The 20,709-nt window shown below is 46.2% G+C and overlaps 2 protein-coding genes across 2 annotated transcripts in view; one reads left to right on the forward strand and one right to left on the reverse strand.

The window, feature by feature from the left end:
* The window catches only part of LOC142560078 (bone morphogenetic protein 4-like), a 76,722-nt gene extending 64,910 nt beyond the window's left edge, over positions 1–11,812 (forward strand). Inside the window, exon 2 of the mRNA XM_075671874.1 lies at positions 7,815–11,812. Coding sequence (XP_075527989.1) covers positions 7,815–8,608 — 794 coding nt within the window. The 3' untranslated portion in view covers positions 8,609–11,812. The remainder of the gene's footprint in view (positions 1–7,814) is intronic.
* Positions 11,813–15,121: 3,309 nt separating this feature from the next.
* Positions 15,122–20,689, reverse strand: LOC142560080 (ribonuclease kappa-like). The gene is made up of 3 exons (XM_075671878.1): positions 20,533–20,689; positions 20,222–20,381; positions 15,122–15,352 (listed from the first exon to the last, which is right to left on the reverse strand). Exons 1-3 carry the CDS (start codon positions 20,602–20,604, stop codon positions 15,291–15,293), a joined length of 294 nt encoding a protein of 97 aa, XP_075527993.1. The 5' UTR covers positions 20,605–20,689; the 3' UTR covers positions 15,122–15,290.
* Between the last annotated feature and the right edge of the window lie 20 nt (positions 20,690–20,709).

Raw genomic sequence — 20,709 nt, forward strand, 5'->3', positions numbered from 1 at the left:
CGCCCCGTTCGCTTCTTCTCATACACTTGTGCGTAGCGTGTAGTACAATGCCAGTGCCCAGCAGGTCCGGGACGCGCCTCTACGCCCCATCTCACCAGTTGCGTGCAGTGCGGCGAGAGCTACGGGTCCCGTCAGCCAAGCAGAAAAGAGAAGCAGAAGAGATCCGATCGCCCTCCGCGCGACGCCGACTGAATGGAAGTTTCCCTTCCACCTCCACTGGAACACGCGGCCGGATCTCGTTGCTCATTGGCTGAAAGGAGCCCTATAGCCTACGCAGCACTGCACGAATTATTTGCTACTTGAGTTTAGTGTCCCTGTGTAGCATATGCGGGGGTTCTACTTGAACGTGTGTATGAATATCACACCTGTATGTACTGCACCTAAGTGCATTTACCGCGCTCGCTCCTCTCGTTCCTTGTGGGCACACTTTCGGCGCCGGAAATGCCTGGAGTACTTTTCGATGAATCGGCGTTGGGCTACTTCACGCGGAGGCAGGCCTTTATGCTACCCGCGTCTCTGGCGCTTTCGCGAGAGAAAGCGAGATAAATCGTACCTCTCTCTCTCTCTCTCTCTCTCTCTCTCTCTCTCTCTCTCTCTCTCTCTCTCTGTCTCTCTTCCTTTTCTTTTCTTTTCTTTTTTCCCCGCAGCTCTTAAAACCACAGCGTGTGTCCTTGGACGATAATTTCTATGTGCGCCGGCTCGTTCGCCGCCGACATCGCGATCGGTGTGCGCGCACTCCGAGATGTCGTTGATCGTAGGCGACAGCCATGGCCACAATGTCCGCGAAAGAGGAGGATAACGGTTAGATAAAGGTGAAATCGAGTACCGACCGGGCATATCCCACGGGAATCCTTGATTCACAGCTTTCATCACCTCTATTTCCACATCTGTCTTCCACAGTGTAAATCTTCTGCCTTCTCCATGTTAATGTCATTTCATTTTTTTTTTCCCTCCACAAGCCTCTTTCGTTATCGGGTGTTAATGGCTGAGAAATGTCCCGGCGACCTGCTCGGACGACTATTTCTGTGCCGGTTGGCGGTTTTCATGAAGCCCAGAATAAAGGGGCTTTAGGTTGGATGGATGGATGGATGGATGGATGCTATGAGCGTTCCCTTCGGAACGGGGCGGTGGGTTGTGCCACCAAGCCCTTGCTATTATACTGCATAATGTCCTGCCTAGGTAAAAAAAAAAAATAAAGAAGGAAAAGAAAAAAGAACATGATGAATTCCCGTAACCAAATTTTCTCACCCCCTAGTATGAACTTTGTTTTTGTATGCCTACGTTTTTTGTCGTATCCCTACTTTTCTTCCACCAATCTTCCGATCGCCTCTGACTAATCTCTATTGCGGACATTTTTACTTTCCCTCTGCTCTCGCTGAACTCAAGGGCTTCAAAGAGGCCAGTGGTGCCTAAATCGACCGCTGGGCAGATATCTTCACATTCTAATAAAATATGCTGCATCTTTTCCCTAGCCTTACCGCAGCAAGCACATGCTTCTTGATCCTTCATGTATCTCGCTTTATAATCGGGTGTTCTAAGGCACACTGATTTCATTTCATTTTTTCCATTGCATTTTTATTCCTTAAAGACCCCGTAACGGGGTATTACATAAGGGGTGGATTACACAGAAATAAGCAGATGTCGCTTCGAAAAGTAACGAGCTTCCCTTTGACTTATAAATTGTTTCTTTCATGATTCCATTTTTTCCTCTTAAGTATTTACTCATGGCAGGTTTCTTTTCCATTGCCACCACCAATGAGATTATTTCAGCCTCTCTGACTTTACGCTTGACCTTTGTTGCTGTGTTCCCCCCCCCCCCTCCCTCCTTACAGGCCGCATACTTGTTGGTAAGCTTCCTAGTTATTTTCCTCCACTGTGAATCAATGTTTTCCTGTACAAATACCTCAACACTCTCCCAGCCCATTTACTTTCTTCCATATTTCTCAGTCGTTCTTCATAATCAATTTTGTTGTGAGCTTCCTTCACTTCAAAACTAGTCCAGCCCATATCACCCTGCACAGCTTCATTTGTAGTCTTCCCGTGAGCGCGCAATGCGACGCATCCCACTGACCTTTGGTTGCCATGGAGTGCTGATTGTACCCCTGATTTAAAGCAAACAACCGCATTTCCAAAAGTAAGTCCTGGAACCATTACACCTTTCTACATACCTCGGAGCACCTCGTACCTCTTGTATCCCCATATCGCTCTGTGCTTCCATTGTGGCTGCATTTCTCTTCTCCTTCACTGTTATTATTTTTTTCCCGTGTTTCCATATATCTATTGCCTTCGTTTATCCATATACCAAGATATTCATATTCTGTTACCCGATGTATTTCCTGGCCCTGTATCGCCACTGTCTATTCACTGTTTTCGTTGAATAACATAGCACCTGATTTTCTAACACTAAATTTCAAACCTAAATTCTTGCCTTCTTGACCATAGATATTAGCCAGACGTTGCAAATCACTTTGCTTGTTAGCTAGTAACACGATGTCTTCCACATAAAATAAACCTAGAATCTGCTGTTCTACTACTGTACCCGCCTGTTTGTATGAGAGACTAAATCCGATATTACTTCCTTCTAACATCCTCTCCATCCTCACCATGTACATCATAAACAGCAGTGGGGATAAAGGGCATCCCTGCCTCTGTCCCTTGTTGATATCAACTTTCTCCTCGCTCCTCATCCCTTCCCATTCAACGCAAACGGCATTTTCTAGGTAAATCTCTCTCAAAAGCTGCAGACAATCGTCGCCTAAGCCTTCCCCTTCCAGAAACCCCACAAAATGTTGCGGTTTACGTTGTCATACGCTCCTGTAATATCTAAAAAGGCCACATATAACGATCTGCTTTCTACTCTTGATATTTCAATACACTGAGTAAAAACAAATAAGTTATCATCCAAACGGCTACTTATTCTGGAGCCATTCTGAAGTTCTCCCAACATGCCATTATTCTCTGCCCACACTTGCAGCTTTAATTTAATTGCCTGCATTACTAGCCTGTATATTACCGATGTAATTGTCAACGGTCTATACGAGTGAATTCTATCTTTCTCCCTCTTACCTTTATAAATTAAATTCATTCTACTTTGTCACCAGCTGTCTAGTATCCGTCTATACTTTAAAGTTTTTTCCACTGCTTTCACCAGAGCTTCCTTACTTTTTCGTCCTATTTCATTAATCAGCCTAACGGGAACCTCGTCTAACCCTGTGGCTGTGCGCTTAGGAATTTTCTCTTCAGCTTCCTTCCAGTTGAAATTTGTCAGCACCAGCTCCTTTTCCACCTGGTTCTCTTTCATGCTCTTTTCTTCTTGAAGTACAACCTCGCCGTTGCCTTGGAAAGATTCGGCTATTATTTTTCGGGTGTAATTTAATGCCGCGTCCTCTTTCAGTTTGTTTCCATCTTCGTCAGGGACTTCATGCCTAATAACTTTAAGTGGTTCTAAAATATTATAGGTGCGGCCTTCTTTTTCTCACGTATTTCTGACAACCAACGTTCACTTTCACCTTTTATCTTTGCTTGCACCAGCATTTGAACCATAGATTTTTTTCTCCCTGTATATTTCCCATTTACTGTCTACTTCATCCTGCGGTAACTGTGCTTTTTTTGCCTGCCTGTGCTCTCGGGATGCTTTCTGTCGTTCGGCGATCGCTTCTAATATCTCCCTGTTCCACCAGCCTTTCAGTTTCTTTTTTTCTTTCCAGCGAACATGTTGTTTCTCTTTCCGTGTTTCTGTCGTTATTACACTTAGAAGCTCACTATATTTCCACTCTTTGCTTGACCATTTGCAAAGTTCTTCCTCGACTCTTGTAACTATATTTGTTATTTGCTCAGCGTTCAAATTTGGACCGGCAATTCTGCACCCTTTGCTCTCTTTCCCAACTACATATCCCATTTCCAAATGATGCGTTTGTGGTGCACTTCTAATGCTGCTATACCCTTCCTCGTCAATGACCATTTCTTTCACCTTATCATGAATTCCTTCTGTCATCAGACAGTAATCAATAGTAGATTGCCGTTTTCCCACTTCCCACATGGTCTGCCCTTCACACTTAGGTCCTGTATTCATGATAACGAGGTTATGTTGCTCACAAAGATCTAGCAGTGACTTCCCGTTGTTGTCGTTATAGCCATCTAAACCCTGTATGTGGGCATTCATGTCACCTAATAGCACAATTTCGGCATCATTCCCGAAACCCTTAATACCAGTACTTAGGGCATTCCACTAAATCTTGATTCTTCTCTGCGCAATTATTTCCGGTCCACAAATACGTTACGCCCAACCAAGTTTTCTTTCCACTCATTGTACCTGATAACCAAAGATGCTCTTGACATTTTGAATTTACCCTTTTCCATTTGGCTCCCTGATGGATGAGCATTCCGACTCCCCCTCCCTTTCTTTCCGACTTAGTTCTGTTGCACCCTTCCCAAACATAATTCTCAATCATTGGCGGCTCTTCCGAGTCTCTAAGGTGCGTTTCTGTAACCGTATACACCCCTATTTGTTCTCTATTTAACTGCTCCTCAGTCTCTGCCCATTTTTTCTTTTTTCTGCCGCCCTGCATGTTTATGTAGCCTATTGCAAGGCGAGCTCTCTTTCTTGTTTTCCTACATTTCCTGTTATTGACGGCGATGCTGTTTTGAGGTTCCCTTAGGGGACCTTCTTCATTACTACCTACTCTGGCCTCCTGAGTGCCCGTAGGCCCCCTAAAAAAGCAACATCGTGACCAACAAGTCGCCAGCCCACTTCTCGTCCAAGCCTGTAATTAAAGTGGATCCAGTCTCGTTCAAAACCACCACACCGTCTCACTTCCCTGTTTACTTCGACAACCTCGAAACCCTTCTCTCGGCTCGTTTTCGTATGTCGCCTCATTAGCAGCCATCACGGCTCTTTGTGCGTAACTGTCTCGTACAGACACCTCAGGCACCGTGCACACCACGACCTGCACCTGAGGGTACAGCTCGCGCAAGTCGTTTACCCCCTTCGCCAAGCGTTGGGCTAGTCCTGTCCCTTTCCTGTCTAGGACGTCTATTAGCCCACCTGCTACTATGACAAGGTTGCGCATGTAGACATTTTCCGGGAGCTTTGCTTTTGCTTGTTCCATGACAGAACCCAGTGTCCGCCCTGAAAATGTCCCTACAGCCACTCTTCTATCGACTTTTACCCTCTCCACAATATGGTTTGAGTAACCGGCGATAATCACCATTTCCCTCTCTCCTACTGCCGAGGCTACTCCCTGCTTTCCTTTGTCCTTTTCCGCGTGATTCGGATCTGACAAGGGGAATTGACCCCTGCACTCTTTTTTTGTGTGTGACTGCCTCAAGGTAGGTGCCGCTCTTTCCAGCTGCCCCCTCCCCACGTTGCACGCATTCCACTTGCTTTGCTGACACTCCCTCTCCTGTCACGTCGGTAGACTGCGTTCCACTGTCACGACCACTCTCGATCACAATGGCGGCCCTGTTCAGCTTTTCCTCGGGTGCTTGAAGTTTTTTTCCACCGCCGTCCGTGGATCACGCTCCTTATTTAGCTCATTTTATAGCTGACCTATTTGACGAGCTCATCCTGAAAAGCCTCAGTTTTCTTCAGCCTAGCATCGACATCACCGTGTCTGCCGATTTACTCGATTTCCTCGCCATTCTCATTCGTCCTCTCGTCTGCCTTGAGGGACCCCCCACACACTGCACGCTTTCCCGTCTTTCTTGCCATGTATTGCACGGCTTTTTCTATTGCAAATACCGAAGCTTTCAGAGCACGTGCCTTCTAGCAAAAACCGATACGCACAGAATCTAAATCCTTAAAATACAGCAAAGTAATTAGTGTCCGCAGCACCATCTGCCGGCCGCGAGTGCGGTGAACGAGTGCAATAAAAAACTTCCTTTTTTTTGCCTACGTACTCTGGGTTCTTTTGCTGACGACGCTAATGCACTTTTATGCCTCAGGCAACGACTTCAATCGCCAACGCAGTTACCTATAACGTGACTCCCGCGAGGTCGTCGTCGTGTTTAACTTCGGAATTTCATTTCTCGATGCTCGCGGTGCGCAGCGGAGAGCATACGAATGCGTGGCCCGAATAGTTGTGACTGCTGTCTGAACGTTACTAAACTAAGGAGAGATGAAGGCGATTGGCAATTAATCCTGGCATCTCTTATCGCTCGCATGCTTGACGCTTTGTTGCGACTTTGGTGCTTTACAAGAAAGAACAACGAAGAGGCTGGGCGAAGTTCTCGCTTGAACGATAACCTTCCTGCCCCCGATCTCGGCGACGTAGTCGGTGGTGGTTGTAGATTGTGTAGGCAAGGCTTGTTCGATTTGAAATGGGTTGCTATCGCTTTGTGCAACCGTCGTTCTAGGAACTGGACACCCCGACTTTGCTCACTACGCTCCTTATGACGACACGGAAATACCGTATATGGGTGGATGCTATACCCATAAAATGCAAAAGCTCATTAAAAAAAAAGAAGAGCCTTGCCGTGAATTCAAAAGCAGCTGAACAAAATTGAAAAGAAAGGTTTGTTATATATCGCTGATTACGGAGTAAGCACAAACCGTCTCGTGGTTCAGCAACAAGAAATGCAAAAAAAAAAATACTAGAGCATGCGTACATGCACAATTTATCACGTGTGACAACGTGTGAATCTTTCATCGGCCTTTCGCTGTCCCGATATGTGCGACACAATACACAAGAGGGGACGGTTCAGACGCCAATAATCTCCCTCCATCATTCACCTCCAAGGACAGATTACTTACATACCACGACATTTGCGGGCATTACCGCCTAGGTCGCCTAACCCTCCCTCCTTTAATGATTCGGTCGTCACGCATACACGAGGTAAGATGGCGTAAACTAGACTCGCACTTTTCTATCTCCTGCCTTACGTCACAAAATTCACCCGGGAATATACCCTACTTCAGCCTGCAAGTTTTGTCCTGCTAGCAGAGCGGACCTTAACCATATTATGTGGCAATGCAAGAACCACTCCCCTCCCCCTAACCTTTGTAGTGTTTTAAGTAGTATAGGGAGGTGTGGGAGGCTGCCATGCGCAGCTACAACCCCGAACTTCAGAAAGCTATCCTGAGGTGGGCTGAGGTGGTAGAGAAGGCCTACCGCGAGTAGGATAACCTCCCTCGCCTTCTTCCCGCAGCCCCTTTCCCTTTAAGATGGGATAAATAAAGCTCTCTCTCTCTCTCTCTATCTCTCTCTCTCGAAGGGCGTGAGAGTTCTGGCTCATGATCGCTTCGTAAGGGCGGTTTATCCTACGTCCTAATAGACCTCCCAATGTTTACAGTCGGACAACAAAACATGTGATTTCTGGACATTTGCAAGCAGGCTCAGACTGCGGGTCCTGCACCCTTGGTAGCGCGTTTGAGCAGGTGCTCAGGCACGCTCGCTACAGTATATATGGTGGCTCTCAGGGAATTCTCTTATTTGCAGACGTAAAACAAACCCCGAGGGGCTCACTCCGTAACAAGAGCTAGTGAACCCACGATAGAGACGTTCATGTGACAGCGTTCATATATAACGAGCCGTATGCGCAGGCCTTACCTTAATTCCATTTCTTGAAGCAATAGCTCAAGGGCGCAGTACGCAAGCTGTGGTCCCGTCTTTCCGTTGTTCCTTCGCTATGATAAGCCATGTCACCAACTATATGTCATGGACACCTTGTTCCATTCCCTTCTCCCACTTCCTCAACCAAGCGTCGAGTCATTATGTAAATGTAGACTTAGATCGTAGTGTGGAAATGTCATATATATATTCTGATATCTTATTAACCTGCACAACTTCCACTCCCTCTCTCTCGCACATTCGCAGGGAAGGCACTACAGATGGCCCGCAAGGGTAGGGCTTCACTGCAGCACTTCCTCTTCCCCATCCACATCGCCAGCGGACGGTCGCGCGGTGCCAACGCCACGGCGCGCAGCTACAGCGTGCGGTACGCGCGGCTCAGGCTGCGCATGATGAGCCGGCGGCCGACGCTGGTGCGCATCTACCAGCTGCTGGAGCCCGGCTGCCCCTCGTGCGAGCGGCGGCTCATCAACATCCGACGACTGTCCCGCAAGGGCCGCCACCGGATGGACGTTGCCGAAGCGGTCCAGTCCTGGGTCGACCAGCCCGAGTCGAACCACGGCCTGGACATCGAGTGCAAGCCGGCGTGCCGGCTCTCGCGCGACTCCGCGCTGGACGTGGAAGTGGCCGAAGTGCTGAACCGGTCGCACCGCAGCTACCGCAACGGGCCGGCGGGCGTGCTCCTGCAGCACCACCGCGCCATCGACTGCTCTCACGGGCCGGACAACCAGACGGACCTGTGCTGCCGCCACTCGCTCAAGGTGTCGTTCGCCGAGATCGGCTGGCACTGGGTGGCCGAGCCTAAGGAGTTCGACGCGTACATGTGCAAGGGACGCTGCCCCAACGACAACCGCAACTTCAACAGCACGCACGCGCTCGTGCAGAGCCTGATGAGCGAGCGAGCCGACGTGCCGAGCCCGTGCTGCGCGCCCAAGTCGCTCAAGGGGCTGAGCCTCTTGTACCAGGATGGGCCCGACTCGGACCTCTATACCGTGGCCACGCAGCAGGGCATGGTGGTCGAGGAATGCGCTTGCCTCTGAGCAGGATGGCCCGCCCACGGCCAGGGCGCGAACCAAAGATTACAATGTGCGTGAAGCCACGGGCTACTACATGGCTATCAGGGCAAGGACGCGGCGGGCCCTGGGAGCGACGGCGAACGATGTTGTAGAGAGTAGAACGCTGTGCGTTTTCGAGATGCCGTGTGTTGAGACTTAGATGATACGCTGTCCTTGTGAGGCTTCGCCTGTTTTTTTAAATTTATTTTATTGCAAAGGTTGCCTCCGGCGTATTCGCTATTCCAACTCGCCCACATCAACGTGCCATGTTAGGCTTAAGACACAACAGACGTGCGTGTATAACTCGTCCGTTACGTTGGACGATGCGTTAGTGAAATGCTTCAAGACGACCTAATAACTGACAATGCTCGTTCCGATGCCAGTAATGGTTTATACGCCTTTGCAGTGGAACTCGTAAATGCGACGTTGCCGCCATGTTTACACTAGCAATAGGCTTGCGGTCGTTCGACACTGTCGTAACTCTAGATGTGATCGCTCCTCGAGGCAGTTCGTGCTCGTCTAACGAAATTGCTTCGGTCGATGTGAAACTATCTCTTTAAGTTATAAATAGAGCTGGCAGCTTTCGGGAGCGTTCTAAGTGCACTTCGTGAAGCACGAACAAACGACCGCGAATCGCAATGGACGGGATACAAATCAAAGAAGCTCTGGAAAGCACCGCAGCAAACGACTGTATTTTTGCTCTTAGGCATGCAGGACGGAATAACTTACTTTCTCGGAAGTAAAAAGCTGACGTGGTTTTTGTACTATAACTATCAATGACATAACGAATGAATATAGTGGCACAGGATTCTGCAGACCACGACGCGGCTTCAGCGATTAGACAGACCATTAAAGAAGCATCCAGCAAGGGTTTCAGTGAGGATGTCTTTCACAGCGTAACTCGCTTCCACGATTACTGTTTTAAAGTTAGGCTTGACGGGTCTCATGTTAGGTTTAGGTGACAGTGGAGGAAGATAGCAAGCCAAACTTAACTTGTAGGTTGCATTTTTCAAATAGCAAGAGGCCACTTTCACCAAGAACAAAAGCTTGGTATTCCAGAAAGTAACGCAATAGTAAAACGTGGATCGCGACACCACCGTTTAGTCTTCTCAGCAGCTTTCGCAACGCCACAATAGGTCGCGGTAACGGATCCCTGAGGCTCGGTAATTGTCGTTTATTAATTCAATTGCACTGCAACCTCAACCTTGCAGTCCTCCCCAGCTTCTTTAGAAGAAGGGCCAAAAGGGCAAAATGACAACAAAATCTGACGTCATGCACTGGCTTGATCGGCGTCGAGGTTTGTGTGCAACATAAGGAAGGCAAGCTTCCACCAGGCCTATACTGGTACACACTGATACGATGTCTATCCTTAAGATAACAGAGAAGACCAGAGTTTAGGGAGAACCAGATAACCAAAACAAAGCGTTGCATTCTTCGTCAGTGCACTTTCCTACTGGTGCCATACGCGCCGCTAGTCTCAGGTAAGACTCAAGTCGCCAAACCCGCTTGCCTTGACGTCAGGGTGCCAAGAAGGAAAAAGTACCACGACTAATACGAGTTAATAAGAAAGTCCATACTTTCGATAACCAGAGATACGGTTCAAAAAGCTCGTCGGGAACGAAGGTCACACGAAGGAAGGTTAGCCACACGAGGAAAGAACAGTGTGAAGCATCTCTTGAGAGCTGTCCCATCGATCTCTCATATATACTGCTGTCACACGCACACTTTCAAACCAGCTTTATTTTCAGAAATAAACACGTTGTGCGCAGAAAGAACATCATAATGAGGACCAACAACGACAGAGCGTTGTCCGTCTTCTTTGTGGTGTAACTCGTGCGCACTGGCCCAACGCCACGTCGTTTTGGAGTGCTTGATTTAAACCCATGAAGAACTGGACACATATCGAGCGAAGAGTGTGATTTTCAAACACGCTTGCCTTTATTTGCACTGCGGGGCTTTTACTTCGATCGTATTCGAAAAGTCCGACGCAGGTCGACCCAATCCGACTTCAGGCGGGGGTCAAACAATCCCGCATGACAAGGGTATTACTGAAGGGACAGTTGCCGTCTTATGCACAGCGTACGTTCGTCGGTCGGCTCAGCCTCACTTCCAGGGTTCGCCTCGCTTTGCCAAAGAACATCCTTGTTGTCGTCATTGTCGATGTCAGTGTGCGCAATTGAAGGACTGTAAGAAGACAAATACGACAACCTAAAGAAGAGAAAGCAAATGTCCGCGCACCAGGGTACGGTGTCATGTTCCTTCCGAGGCGTATTTCCTCTCAGAGCCTCCTAGTTTCTTCAATTTTTTTTCCTAGTTGCGCGCGTCACGCGGCCGTCCTTCTAGTGTTCAAAATGACCTGTGATAAAGCGCTGTCCGTTTGGGACGTCGCGACGGGACGCTCGGACGCGCGCAACGTTTATAGACAGCGGATTCGCCTCGGTGAAGTGGGGCCTCCATTCCTACCGACACTGTGTGCTCGGGCACTGCATAATTCCTCCCCCCCCCCCGACTGCTATATTCTTTCCTCGGCGAAAGCGCAACGTCGTCGGAGGAAGCCCTCAGTCATCGCGTTCTACACGGACATCCACGACACTTCTCTCCAGTATCAACGCGCGCACGACTCCGTCTCTCCAGCTCAACGCAGTGGCGCTGCACAGCCGCGGCTTTCGACCAATCGAACGAGAGACGACGTAGTGACGCACATCCACACTCTGCGTCCCCGCGCCATCTGGTGCAGTCTTCAGCCATCGTCGCGCTGCGCTTTCGCGTCGAAAACCCGACGACGTTTCGAAGCTGCTTCCCCCCCCTCTCTCCCCACATTCACGAGCGCCGCTTGGCGTCGACTGCGCGGAGTGCCACCTATAGGCCTGTCCCAGTCTGGAACTACATTCCTGCGCACAGGCTCGGACACGGCGCCTTTTCGCGCCTTGGGACTTTCACGTCACTGCACGGATCTCGCGAGACGGAGTAACGCGCGCAGTGCGGTCGGGCGTTCATGTTACAGTGTTGTGACGTCACAAGTGAGGTGAGCGAGGTATCACCACACGAAGAAAGCAGAAACTAAAGTGTATTGGACAACGGAGCCGCTTTAAGCCCCGTACTCTTTGTGTTATATAAAGTATGCGAAAAAAAAAGTGTCTATGTTGTTTCCCCGAAGACTGTGTGTATCAATAAAAGTATCTCAAGCATGTTAAACACAAGTGTTGCCTCACATTTATTAAGATATGAGTGATATATATATATACACACACACACATTATATATAAACGTGTGTGCGTACATATATATACACAGGGTGTCCCAGCTAACTTGGACCACGATTTTAAAAATGCCCAAGAGCTCTAGAGAAATCGTACTCACTGCATAGTAGCCGTAGTCGTATGTACTTATGGCCATTATTTTACTAATCACAAAGTGTTAATTATGTTTATTTAGCAAACTTTTTAATTATTGCTTGAATCGCAAACATATCAATTACAAAGTTGTTGGGCACCTCAAGTAACCTCCGAATCAAGCATTTGTTCAATGCTCAGCCTTGCCTCGTTGGCTTTTCCGAGAAAAAAAAAAAAGCGCGCGAAACATCCAAAATATGAAATAGATAGGCTCTCGCGCGCAGCTACTCAAGTGCTCCCAAGAGAACAGCTCTCCCAAAGCAGACTTAAACCACATCATGTGGGGCTGCCCTAAGCACCCCCTTCCCCCTTTCCTCAAGCAATTAATACCTAGTGAGGAGCAGTGGCAGGCTGCCTTGCGCAGCTCGAGGCCCGACCTTCAGGAGGGTATCCTGGAGTGGGCTGAGAGGATTGAGGAAGTTCCTCCCCCCACCCTCTATTCCGTTGCCCCCTTCCCTTTAATGAGGGATAAATAAAGCTTTTCGTCATCATCATCACGGATACACGGCTTTACTAGCGGTGGCAGCTTGATACAGGGCTTCACGCTATGTGATGGTCGCGGTAGCAAGCGAACACGCCGCTGACGCATTGATAAGCGTTGCGGAGCCTTGTACGATGCGGCGACAAGAGAATGCAGCCGTATATGTTTCAATGGTTGCTTGTAGCTGCTTGAGTAGCGGCGTGTGAGGGCAGTGCACATCTATTTCGTATTTCGCTCGCTTTTGTTTTTTTCTTGGAAAAAACAACCAGGACCAGTTTAGCACGAAATAAATGCTTGATTCGGAGGTTAAGGTGCCCTACAACTGTTTAATTGATATGTTTGTGATTCAAGCAATAATTAAATAGTTCACTAATTAAATGTAATTAAGACTGTGATGAAAAAAATGATGGCCGTAAGTACATACGACTACGGCTACTATGCAGTAGGTACGATTTCTCTAGAGCTCTTCGGTACCTTTGAAACCTTGGTCCAAGTTAGCTGGTACACCCTATATATATATATATATATATATATATATATATATATATATATATATATATGCGATATAAGGAGGCAGGAAAGATGGGAAAGAACAGCATACATCCACTGAATACATCCGCCACGAAGAGTATACTGTATATAGTCAAAGCTCGACTGAACAAAACTGGACTTCCCAAAATTCTCAACTTAATGAGGTGGTTTAATTCTCCGACATACATTTGGAGTCTAGTGCCCCCTCCCCTTCACCAGAGACCTACCAGCACTTGCTGAGCGTACAAAAAAACGAGGTACCAGTACTGAGCAACAAACAGCCCGAAGAGTATGAAGACAAACCTGACACAAGGACAAAACTTTGTCAGCATTGAAGTCGCATGTTCCGTGTCGCTTTTCATGCTCACGTGCTGGCTGTTCTCGTAGAATGCCGACAGGAGTCCGCTTCAAGCAAATTGCGATATTAATTCATCCTTCGCCAGCAGTCAGGTGGTCCTCGAGGCCTACCTCAATAGCTCTTCTGGACACTGTCAAATTCTGCCATGTTGGTGTGTTTAAAGAGACACTAAAGCGAACCAATAAATCAGTTTAGACTAATGAATCATTGTTTCAGAACCCTGCAGACAGTCATCTAAAAAAAATAGTTTGATTATTAGATGAGAAAATGAAGGTACAAGTATCAGTATTTGAATTTTGCGCCAAACTCCAGTGCCGGTACGTCAGCGTGACGTCAGGGATTCCAATACGTTTTTTTCATTTGGGCCGCGTTGGCTGAATAAAGGTTCCCGAAACTTGCCATGTTTAATATTTGGTTCCTTTAGAACACGACATAGTCAATCTCTACCGCTATATATATACTTAGTAGGCCCTAGAAGATGACATCAAAATCCAAGACGTCACAGCCCCCAGGTGCGGGAACTCAAGTAGGCGTCGCCACTCGTATTTCGTTCTTGCGCTTTTTCTGGCTTACGAAACGTCTTATCGTTGTAAGAGTGGTGTTTTTGGTGTTGTAGAACGGTAATTTACTGATGCAGAAAAAAATCATTTTTCACTTTAGTGTCCCTTTAAGCCAATATGAGAAGCCACAGCAATCCTGTGAGTCAATCAGAACTAACAAGATGAAGATTTGATAGTCACTGCACTGTCGGTCTCACCTCATGCCACGTCACAAAAAATAACCGCCTTTTGCCCTTTCACGTGCATACGAAAGGCGTTCTCCATTCTTTCTAGCTGATGCCATATAGGGCCGATGCAGGTCGCCGTTTTGACAGACCTTTACGAATTCTTATAGGATAAGAGCCCAACAGATCGGTTTTGCAACGGTAGCATTTGCGTGTTCTTAGCGTTTAGCCAGACTCCTTAGCCTCCAAACGGATTAAAGAGGGGAGAGGGCGTGCGGGGGTTGGCGCACCAATTTAATCTGGCCCATGTTCCACGCAGCACGCAAAGGGTGTGCACAGCAAATTGCTACCTATAGGCCACTTCGAGTAGCTGCCACAATTCACATCATTACTCTGCTAAACATATGGAAAACTGAAAGGTCCCCACTTGCACATAGCAAGTGACTATTATTTGGCGACCACCTGTCGGGTTACGAAGCAGCTGGGTGTTGCAGACCCAACAGGTGCCAGAGAGGGCAGATGGCTTCACAGTGTTTCCACCCGCTGTTGCAAATTAGTTTCCATCTTAAAGCAACACAGTATTGATGACACACACCATGGTGGAGTGCTCTGGATAAACTTGACGAGCTGGAGTTACTTAGATGTGTGCACTAACGGTTAGCACACCAGTGTGTTTGTATTCTGTCCACATTTGAACGGGGCCGGGAATCGAACCCACGACCTTGTGCTCCGTGGAAGAGCGCCATCAGCCACCATGGTAGACAAATGTTGCATTTCAGAAATTGACCCCTCACGAACACGTTCTTCCCTTCTCTTGTCAGCTACTGCCAGCTGGTAAGTACTTCGGAAACAGAATTTTCCCCCGTGAGGCAAGGTAGCGAATTTATCACTCAGGCCATAAACCATTTCTATGAAAAAGAATTTTAAAAATAAGAAAGCACACTGAATACGCAAAATTCAGTGGTGCCTTGCATTACCTGTGAATGTAAAGTGAGAAAACAGGAAACAAAGATATAACGAAAAACACATATGTACAGCCTTTATTGCATATTTACAAGGGAGACTAGCAACTGGGGTCTCTTGGATATGACCTGCATTAATCACAAACACATTAACATTTGAGGCAGCTTTCAGGGGAATACTTAAATGACACCAGTGACAAACTGAAAGGAACTACGTTTCTAGTAGGAGCGCTGTGCTCTTCTGTTCATGTAGATCTGGTGCACAGATGCTGCCAGTGTCACTGAAACAAACAAAAGGGTACATTGGAAAATGTCAACACTACTGGGAATTCCTCCTGGACATGGCATAAATGGTGATCTCATTAATTCGGCTGCTGACATGGACATCTTGAACAAGAATTAAAGAGACATTAAAGGCAAATATTGAATCAGCATGGACTGTTATAATGCTATTCCAGAGAGCTCATAATGCCATTTTGTGCCAAGAGCAGACTTAGTTTCCGAGAATATCATGGCTGAAGGGGCCGAATTCCTCCAGCGCAAATCGAATTTCCCTCCACAAGCGAGGCTATGCGACACTGCATATGGCATCACTGCCCTTAAAGGGGCACTAAAGCGAAACAATAAATCAGTTTAGACCAATGAAGCATTGTTTGAGAACCCTGCAGGCGGTCATTTAAAAAAAAATAGTTTGATTATTAGATGAGAAAATGAATGTCCAAGTATCAGTGTTTGAATTTCGCGCTGAAACACGAGCGCCGGTATGTCAGCGTGACGTCAGGGATTCGAAAGTATGCTTTCGCATTTGGGCCGCGTTGGCTGATTAAGGTTCCAGAAATTTGCCATGTTTAATAGTTGGTTCCTTTAGAACACAATGTAGTCAATCTGTACCGCTATATATAATTAGTAGGCCCTAGAAGATGCCATCAAAATCCAAGACGTCACAGCCCCCAGGTGCGGGAACTTAAGTAGGCGTCGCCACCCGCATTTCGTTCTTGCGCTTTTTCTGGCTTACCAAACGTGTTATCGTTGTAGGAGTGGTGTTTTTGGTGTTGTAGAACGGTAATTTACTGATGCAGAAGAAATCATTTTTCACTTTAGTGTCCCTTTAATTACCATCGGCGAGTGAAACACCTGAGCTGGTGCTACTGTCTTCATGTTTTTGCATAATATGTGACAGCGTTGCCAGAAACAGAGCAAAGACATCACATGGTTGCTGCATTTTCTGCAGCTTGCAGTTAATATGAGTTTCGCGAATCAGCAAAATCTACACAGCAACTACACGATACTGAAACTACCAAATGTCAGAGCATGAGCAGTGCAGGGTGGAGAGAAAAACGAGAACTTTTTACCACTTGCATCGTTGTCAAGGGCAACATCAATGAGTTCTTTCTTCTAAGAGTCGAACAGATGCGGACAAGCATCATTTTTTTATTATCAGTAGTTCAGTACCAGTGACGCAATTATGTACACTTAGGCGTTGCATCATCTAGCTAGTACAAGACTGTTCCCTAGAGTTTCAAATCATGTTCTACACTTACCTCGATTTCTCGCTTACTCTGTTATCGACAATATTGACGACTTAGACATTTCAAAGATTAATCTATCTTTTTAGCTTGACTTAATATTTGCATTTAGTATGCCTCTTAAGCTCCTGCCTGCTTTTCTGAATACACAGCAACATAGAAATAATATTGCTTTGCAACTAGTGCACGAAATTTGAGTTCGTTGCATTTAAAAAAAGCTATCTCTTGTCGCATGTATAAAAACATTAAAATCTACCAACTATAGGAAACAGACAATTTATATAGGCCATTCATTCTTATATAAAAATTGCTGAAGATCCAACACTTTCAAACACCTGAAGCATAAGTTTAGAACTGTCTCTAACTGTGGTATTAAGTTTACAACTCCATGACAAAGTATCGCATATAATGACGACAACGTACATGACCTAATGACAACAAAGTATATGACAATCACATAAACTATACATATTGAGACCAGTAATGTGGACAAACTTATTGTATTATACTCTGCTATAAACAAAGAAGCTTGAGAACAAGGTAAGGACCATGCAACAAGCGACAGAAAGAAAAATGCTATGCGCGACTTTGAGAGACAGGAAGGAATATAGCGGTGTGGATTAGAGAGCAAAAAATGGAGCTGGGCAGGCCATGTAATGAGTAGGGCAGATAACTAGTCGTCCATTAGAGTTACATAATGAGTGCCAAGGGAAGGGAAATGCACTTGAGGATAGCAGAGTATTAGGTGGCATGATGAAATTAGGAAAGCTGCAGGAATAACTTGCAATCAGCTAGCACAAGACAAGGGACATTGGAGATCACTAGGAGAGGCCTTCGTCCCGCAGTGGACATAAAAAATAGGCTGATGATGAAACTGCTCTGAAATATACTACTAATCTGTCAACACAGGTTTTGTAAAACATTCGTATACATTGTAACAACTTCATGGAAAGCTTAAACTCGTAAAACTCATTTGTCAGCTTGAGACACTCTACCAGACGCAGTTTACAGAAATGCGATATCTGTTTTCAATGGAAGCTTATGTGTTTGTGAACTTTGCGCTCTACTTTCTTGAAGCTTTCAGAATACAGACAACAGATAAAAAATAAAGAACGCTATCAGGCCCCAAGTCAAAATTCTGCTTGCTACAGTCAATACAGTTCAAGTTTGTCCCTTAATTGCAACAAATTTCATTCAAATTTGTTCAGCAATTGTCTAAAGATAACATATCTGTGTTTAACATGCCTAGATGAAAACTCTGCTTCTGAAGATGATGAAGACATCAAGGAGCTGTCCGTAAAATCCGACCAGTTTTACTTGCTTTGTTCTGGCAGGCTCGACAAGAGTAGTTTTCACAGCTTTTAGTACTGATCCCAATATAGAGCCTAATAAAAGATTCAGCATTTTACTGTCTGACAATAAAATTCTTGCTTCCCTACTGTTTACTGGTTGCAGACAAGCGAAAACCCTTAATTTCTGTAGAAGTTCGGCCCTGCGGACTATAGAGCGGGTGCAGAATATATAAGAAAAATATTTGTTTTAAGCCCAAATTAGCCCATGTGGACAATACACTGGGCGTGGACTACAGTATGGAAAATATGGTAGTTATTGTTTCATGGTCTTATAATGTGTGTAACAACAACAACAACAGCAACAACAACAACAACAACAACAACAATAATAATAATATGCACAAGAGTGCCTTGACTGATTCAGTAGGTGTGCATCTTTTTTAAAGGTCTCATGTAGTCTGAAACTTGTGGATCCTTACATATTCGGTTTCATACATAGTTGGCAATGCTATGAAGGCTAGTCTTCTCTCACTGCTTGCATTCATGACCAAAAGAATAGTGACTCGCATATGATTGGAATGAAAGATATATGCATGCCTTATGTAATTTGATGTAACAAAGTTTCGTACTCCCATGTCACAAAATATGACATAGTTATTACACGGAAGGCTTTGCAGATCTGAACTCATGCACCGCCGAATGAGTGGGGTGACACATTTCTGCAGCCAGCGGTCACAATGCATCACTTGTGCTTGCGACCATCACAGTGTGTCAAATACTGGAAGCACAAGAGTGCTGTTACACTACGAGATCTGACAACCTTAGCTCCACAAGTTGTAGTTGTAATATATGAAGTAGTTATTCCGTGGAAAGTGCTGTATGCATAATGCAAGATTTATATGGCTGCACTACTCGTGTAGCCTCTTCAGTATTGCCTGCTATGTACAAAATGGTATAAGCTTGTAAAAAAGAAATGCGAGTACATACAAGATATGTATGGTTGCCCACTAGGGCTGGTAATATAAGCGTGAGCAATTGCAGGAAATGCTACTACACAAACTGATATTATGGTGAAAATTGCTAGAACATGCACAGAAAGGTGTCTAAACAGCAACAGCGCTGCCACATTGCAGTGACCAGTTGAGTACCGCTATTATGGTGTGGAAGCATGATCGAAGAACATATAATGGAGGGCTGAAAATGGTGTGTGATTATCAAGGTGAGTAAATTGAAGTACTCTCACTCAAACCTGTTTCGACTGTGCCATAATATTGGGCCGAATTGAAGCGATGTATTTAGTTAAGATAATGACACTTACTACAGAGCTCTGAGAATCTCTGTATAATATGTGTGAATGGCAAGCTTCAAACCATGGTTAGGGCATTTACCAATGCCGTCGGGATAGAATTTCTCGGGTCTCGATTGGCTCCTTACGTGCAAGCTGCAGGAGGGAGCCAATTAAGGTCGAGAATTTAGGTCAGGATTGGCTCGATAACGGTTGAAAGTGGCCGTGTGACGCTGGTATAAGAGACATCAAGTCCACAGTTGTTCATAAACACCTCTCTGCTGAAGTCAGAATCACAGCACTTACAATCCCTAGGCAAGCATAATTGGCTGTAGTGCTGTGCATTGATGGGTAAATTTTGTTGAGTATGAATTGCACAGCCTGGGTCTCACGAGCATGCAACAGCACTAAAATGTATCAGACGAAAAACACTAGGCAGGAACATTTTGTGGCAGGTTTAGATGACGACGATGCTCCTACACGGCCTAGTAAGCACACAAACCACGAGTCTGAGACTGCTACATAAGCTTTGTTGTGCACTAGGCACACTTATTAGTCCCTGCTTATTAATGTTACGTGAATAACCTCTAAAACTCAGGAGTGCTTGAGCTCGGAATCGAAGTCCAGGCCTTTACACTCGGCGCTTCAGACAGATCCCTACAGCTAATTTACGTTGTCGCAAAGAAAAAAAAGACGAAAAAAAATTGAGACAAAATGGTTTGCGCGTGTTTGCGAGGCAGGTAAACAGGGTGGGTTGGGAAGAGGGGGGGAGGGGGGGCATTCTGTAAGCGTTATTACAAGTCATCAGGCACGATGCCAATTTCCGCTGCAGAGTGTAATATATTAAGACAAGGGGTACAGGTACGTGTACAAGCGTTCAACTGCTACTATGCATGCAAATCCAAAGCGAAATCAGGCTATAGTGAGGTGGAGGGCAACAAAGCCCAGCTCTCTGGCATGCAGAAATCAAAACCTACCTCAAAATCCGGAAGCGCATTCTAAATAAGGCAGTTGCGCTTAAGCCGGTATGTGCGTACCGGTACTTACCGACATACAAACAAGCCGCAATCCAGCAGTTGTACGCGGCCTGGGTGAACCGCCGGTTGGCTTCGGTCAGAAACTCGTGCTTTTTCATATGTTCGGCTTCAATCCCCAGGTCTTCCGCGAAAGCTACGCTGTGCGTGAATAAGAAGATGCCCATAATGACCTGAAAAACAGAGAATAATATCGAGCGAAGCAACCCGATGGGCAGTACAGCAGCGCTTTGCAGTCATATGACTCGATGCATCGGGTGAGCCACCGTTCCTTTCGATTCCCGTTTTCGGTGAGTGATCGTGCGAGCCAAAAGGTAAACTCACCAACATTATGATGCCCCATACACTCAAAATGGAGCAGCACATGGAAAATTTGGGTCCACAAATTCGAATCATAGCTTATTTCTGCCTCGGTGCAGAGCGACGTCCACTTTCTGATAGGTGAATAAGCTGGCTTTGATAGTCGTCACGAAACTGTCGCTAGCGGCACCACCGCCCTCT

Source organism: Dermacentor variabilis, chromosome 10 (genome assembly GCF_050947875.1).
Source record: "Dermacentor variabilis isolate Ectoservices chromosome 10, ASM5094787v1, whole genome shotgun sequence".
In the NCBI taxonomy this organism is placed as follows: Eukaryota; Metazoa; Arthropoda; class Arachnida; order Ixodida; family Ixodidae; genus Dermacentor; species Dermacentor variabilis.

Excerpts from the sequence above, each read along its gene's own strand:
- LOC142560080 (XM_075671878.1), bottom strand. The coding sequence starts at position 20,604 with ATGATTCGAATTTGTGGACCCAAATTTTCCATGTGCTGCTCCATTTTG. Across the intron at positions 20,382-20,532 it reads TATGGGGCATCATAATGTTG|GTCATTATGGGCATCTTCTT; the intron begins GTGAGTTTACCT and ends TCTGTTTTTCAG. Across the intron at positions 15,353-20,221 it reads TGCGGCTTGTTTGTATGTCG|TGACACTGGCAGCATCTGTG; the intron begins GTAAGTACCGGT and ends TGTTTGTTTCAG.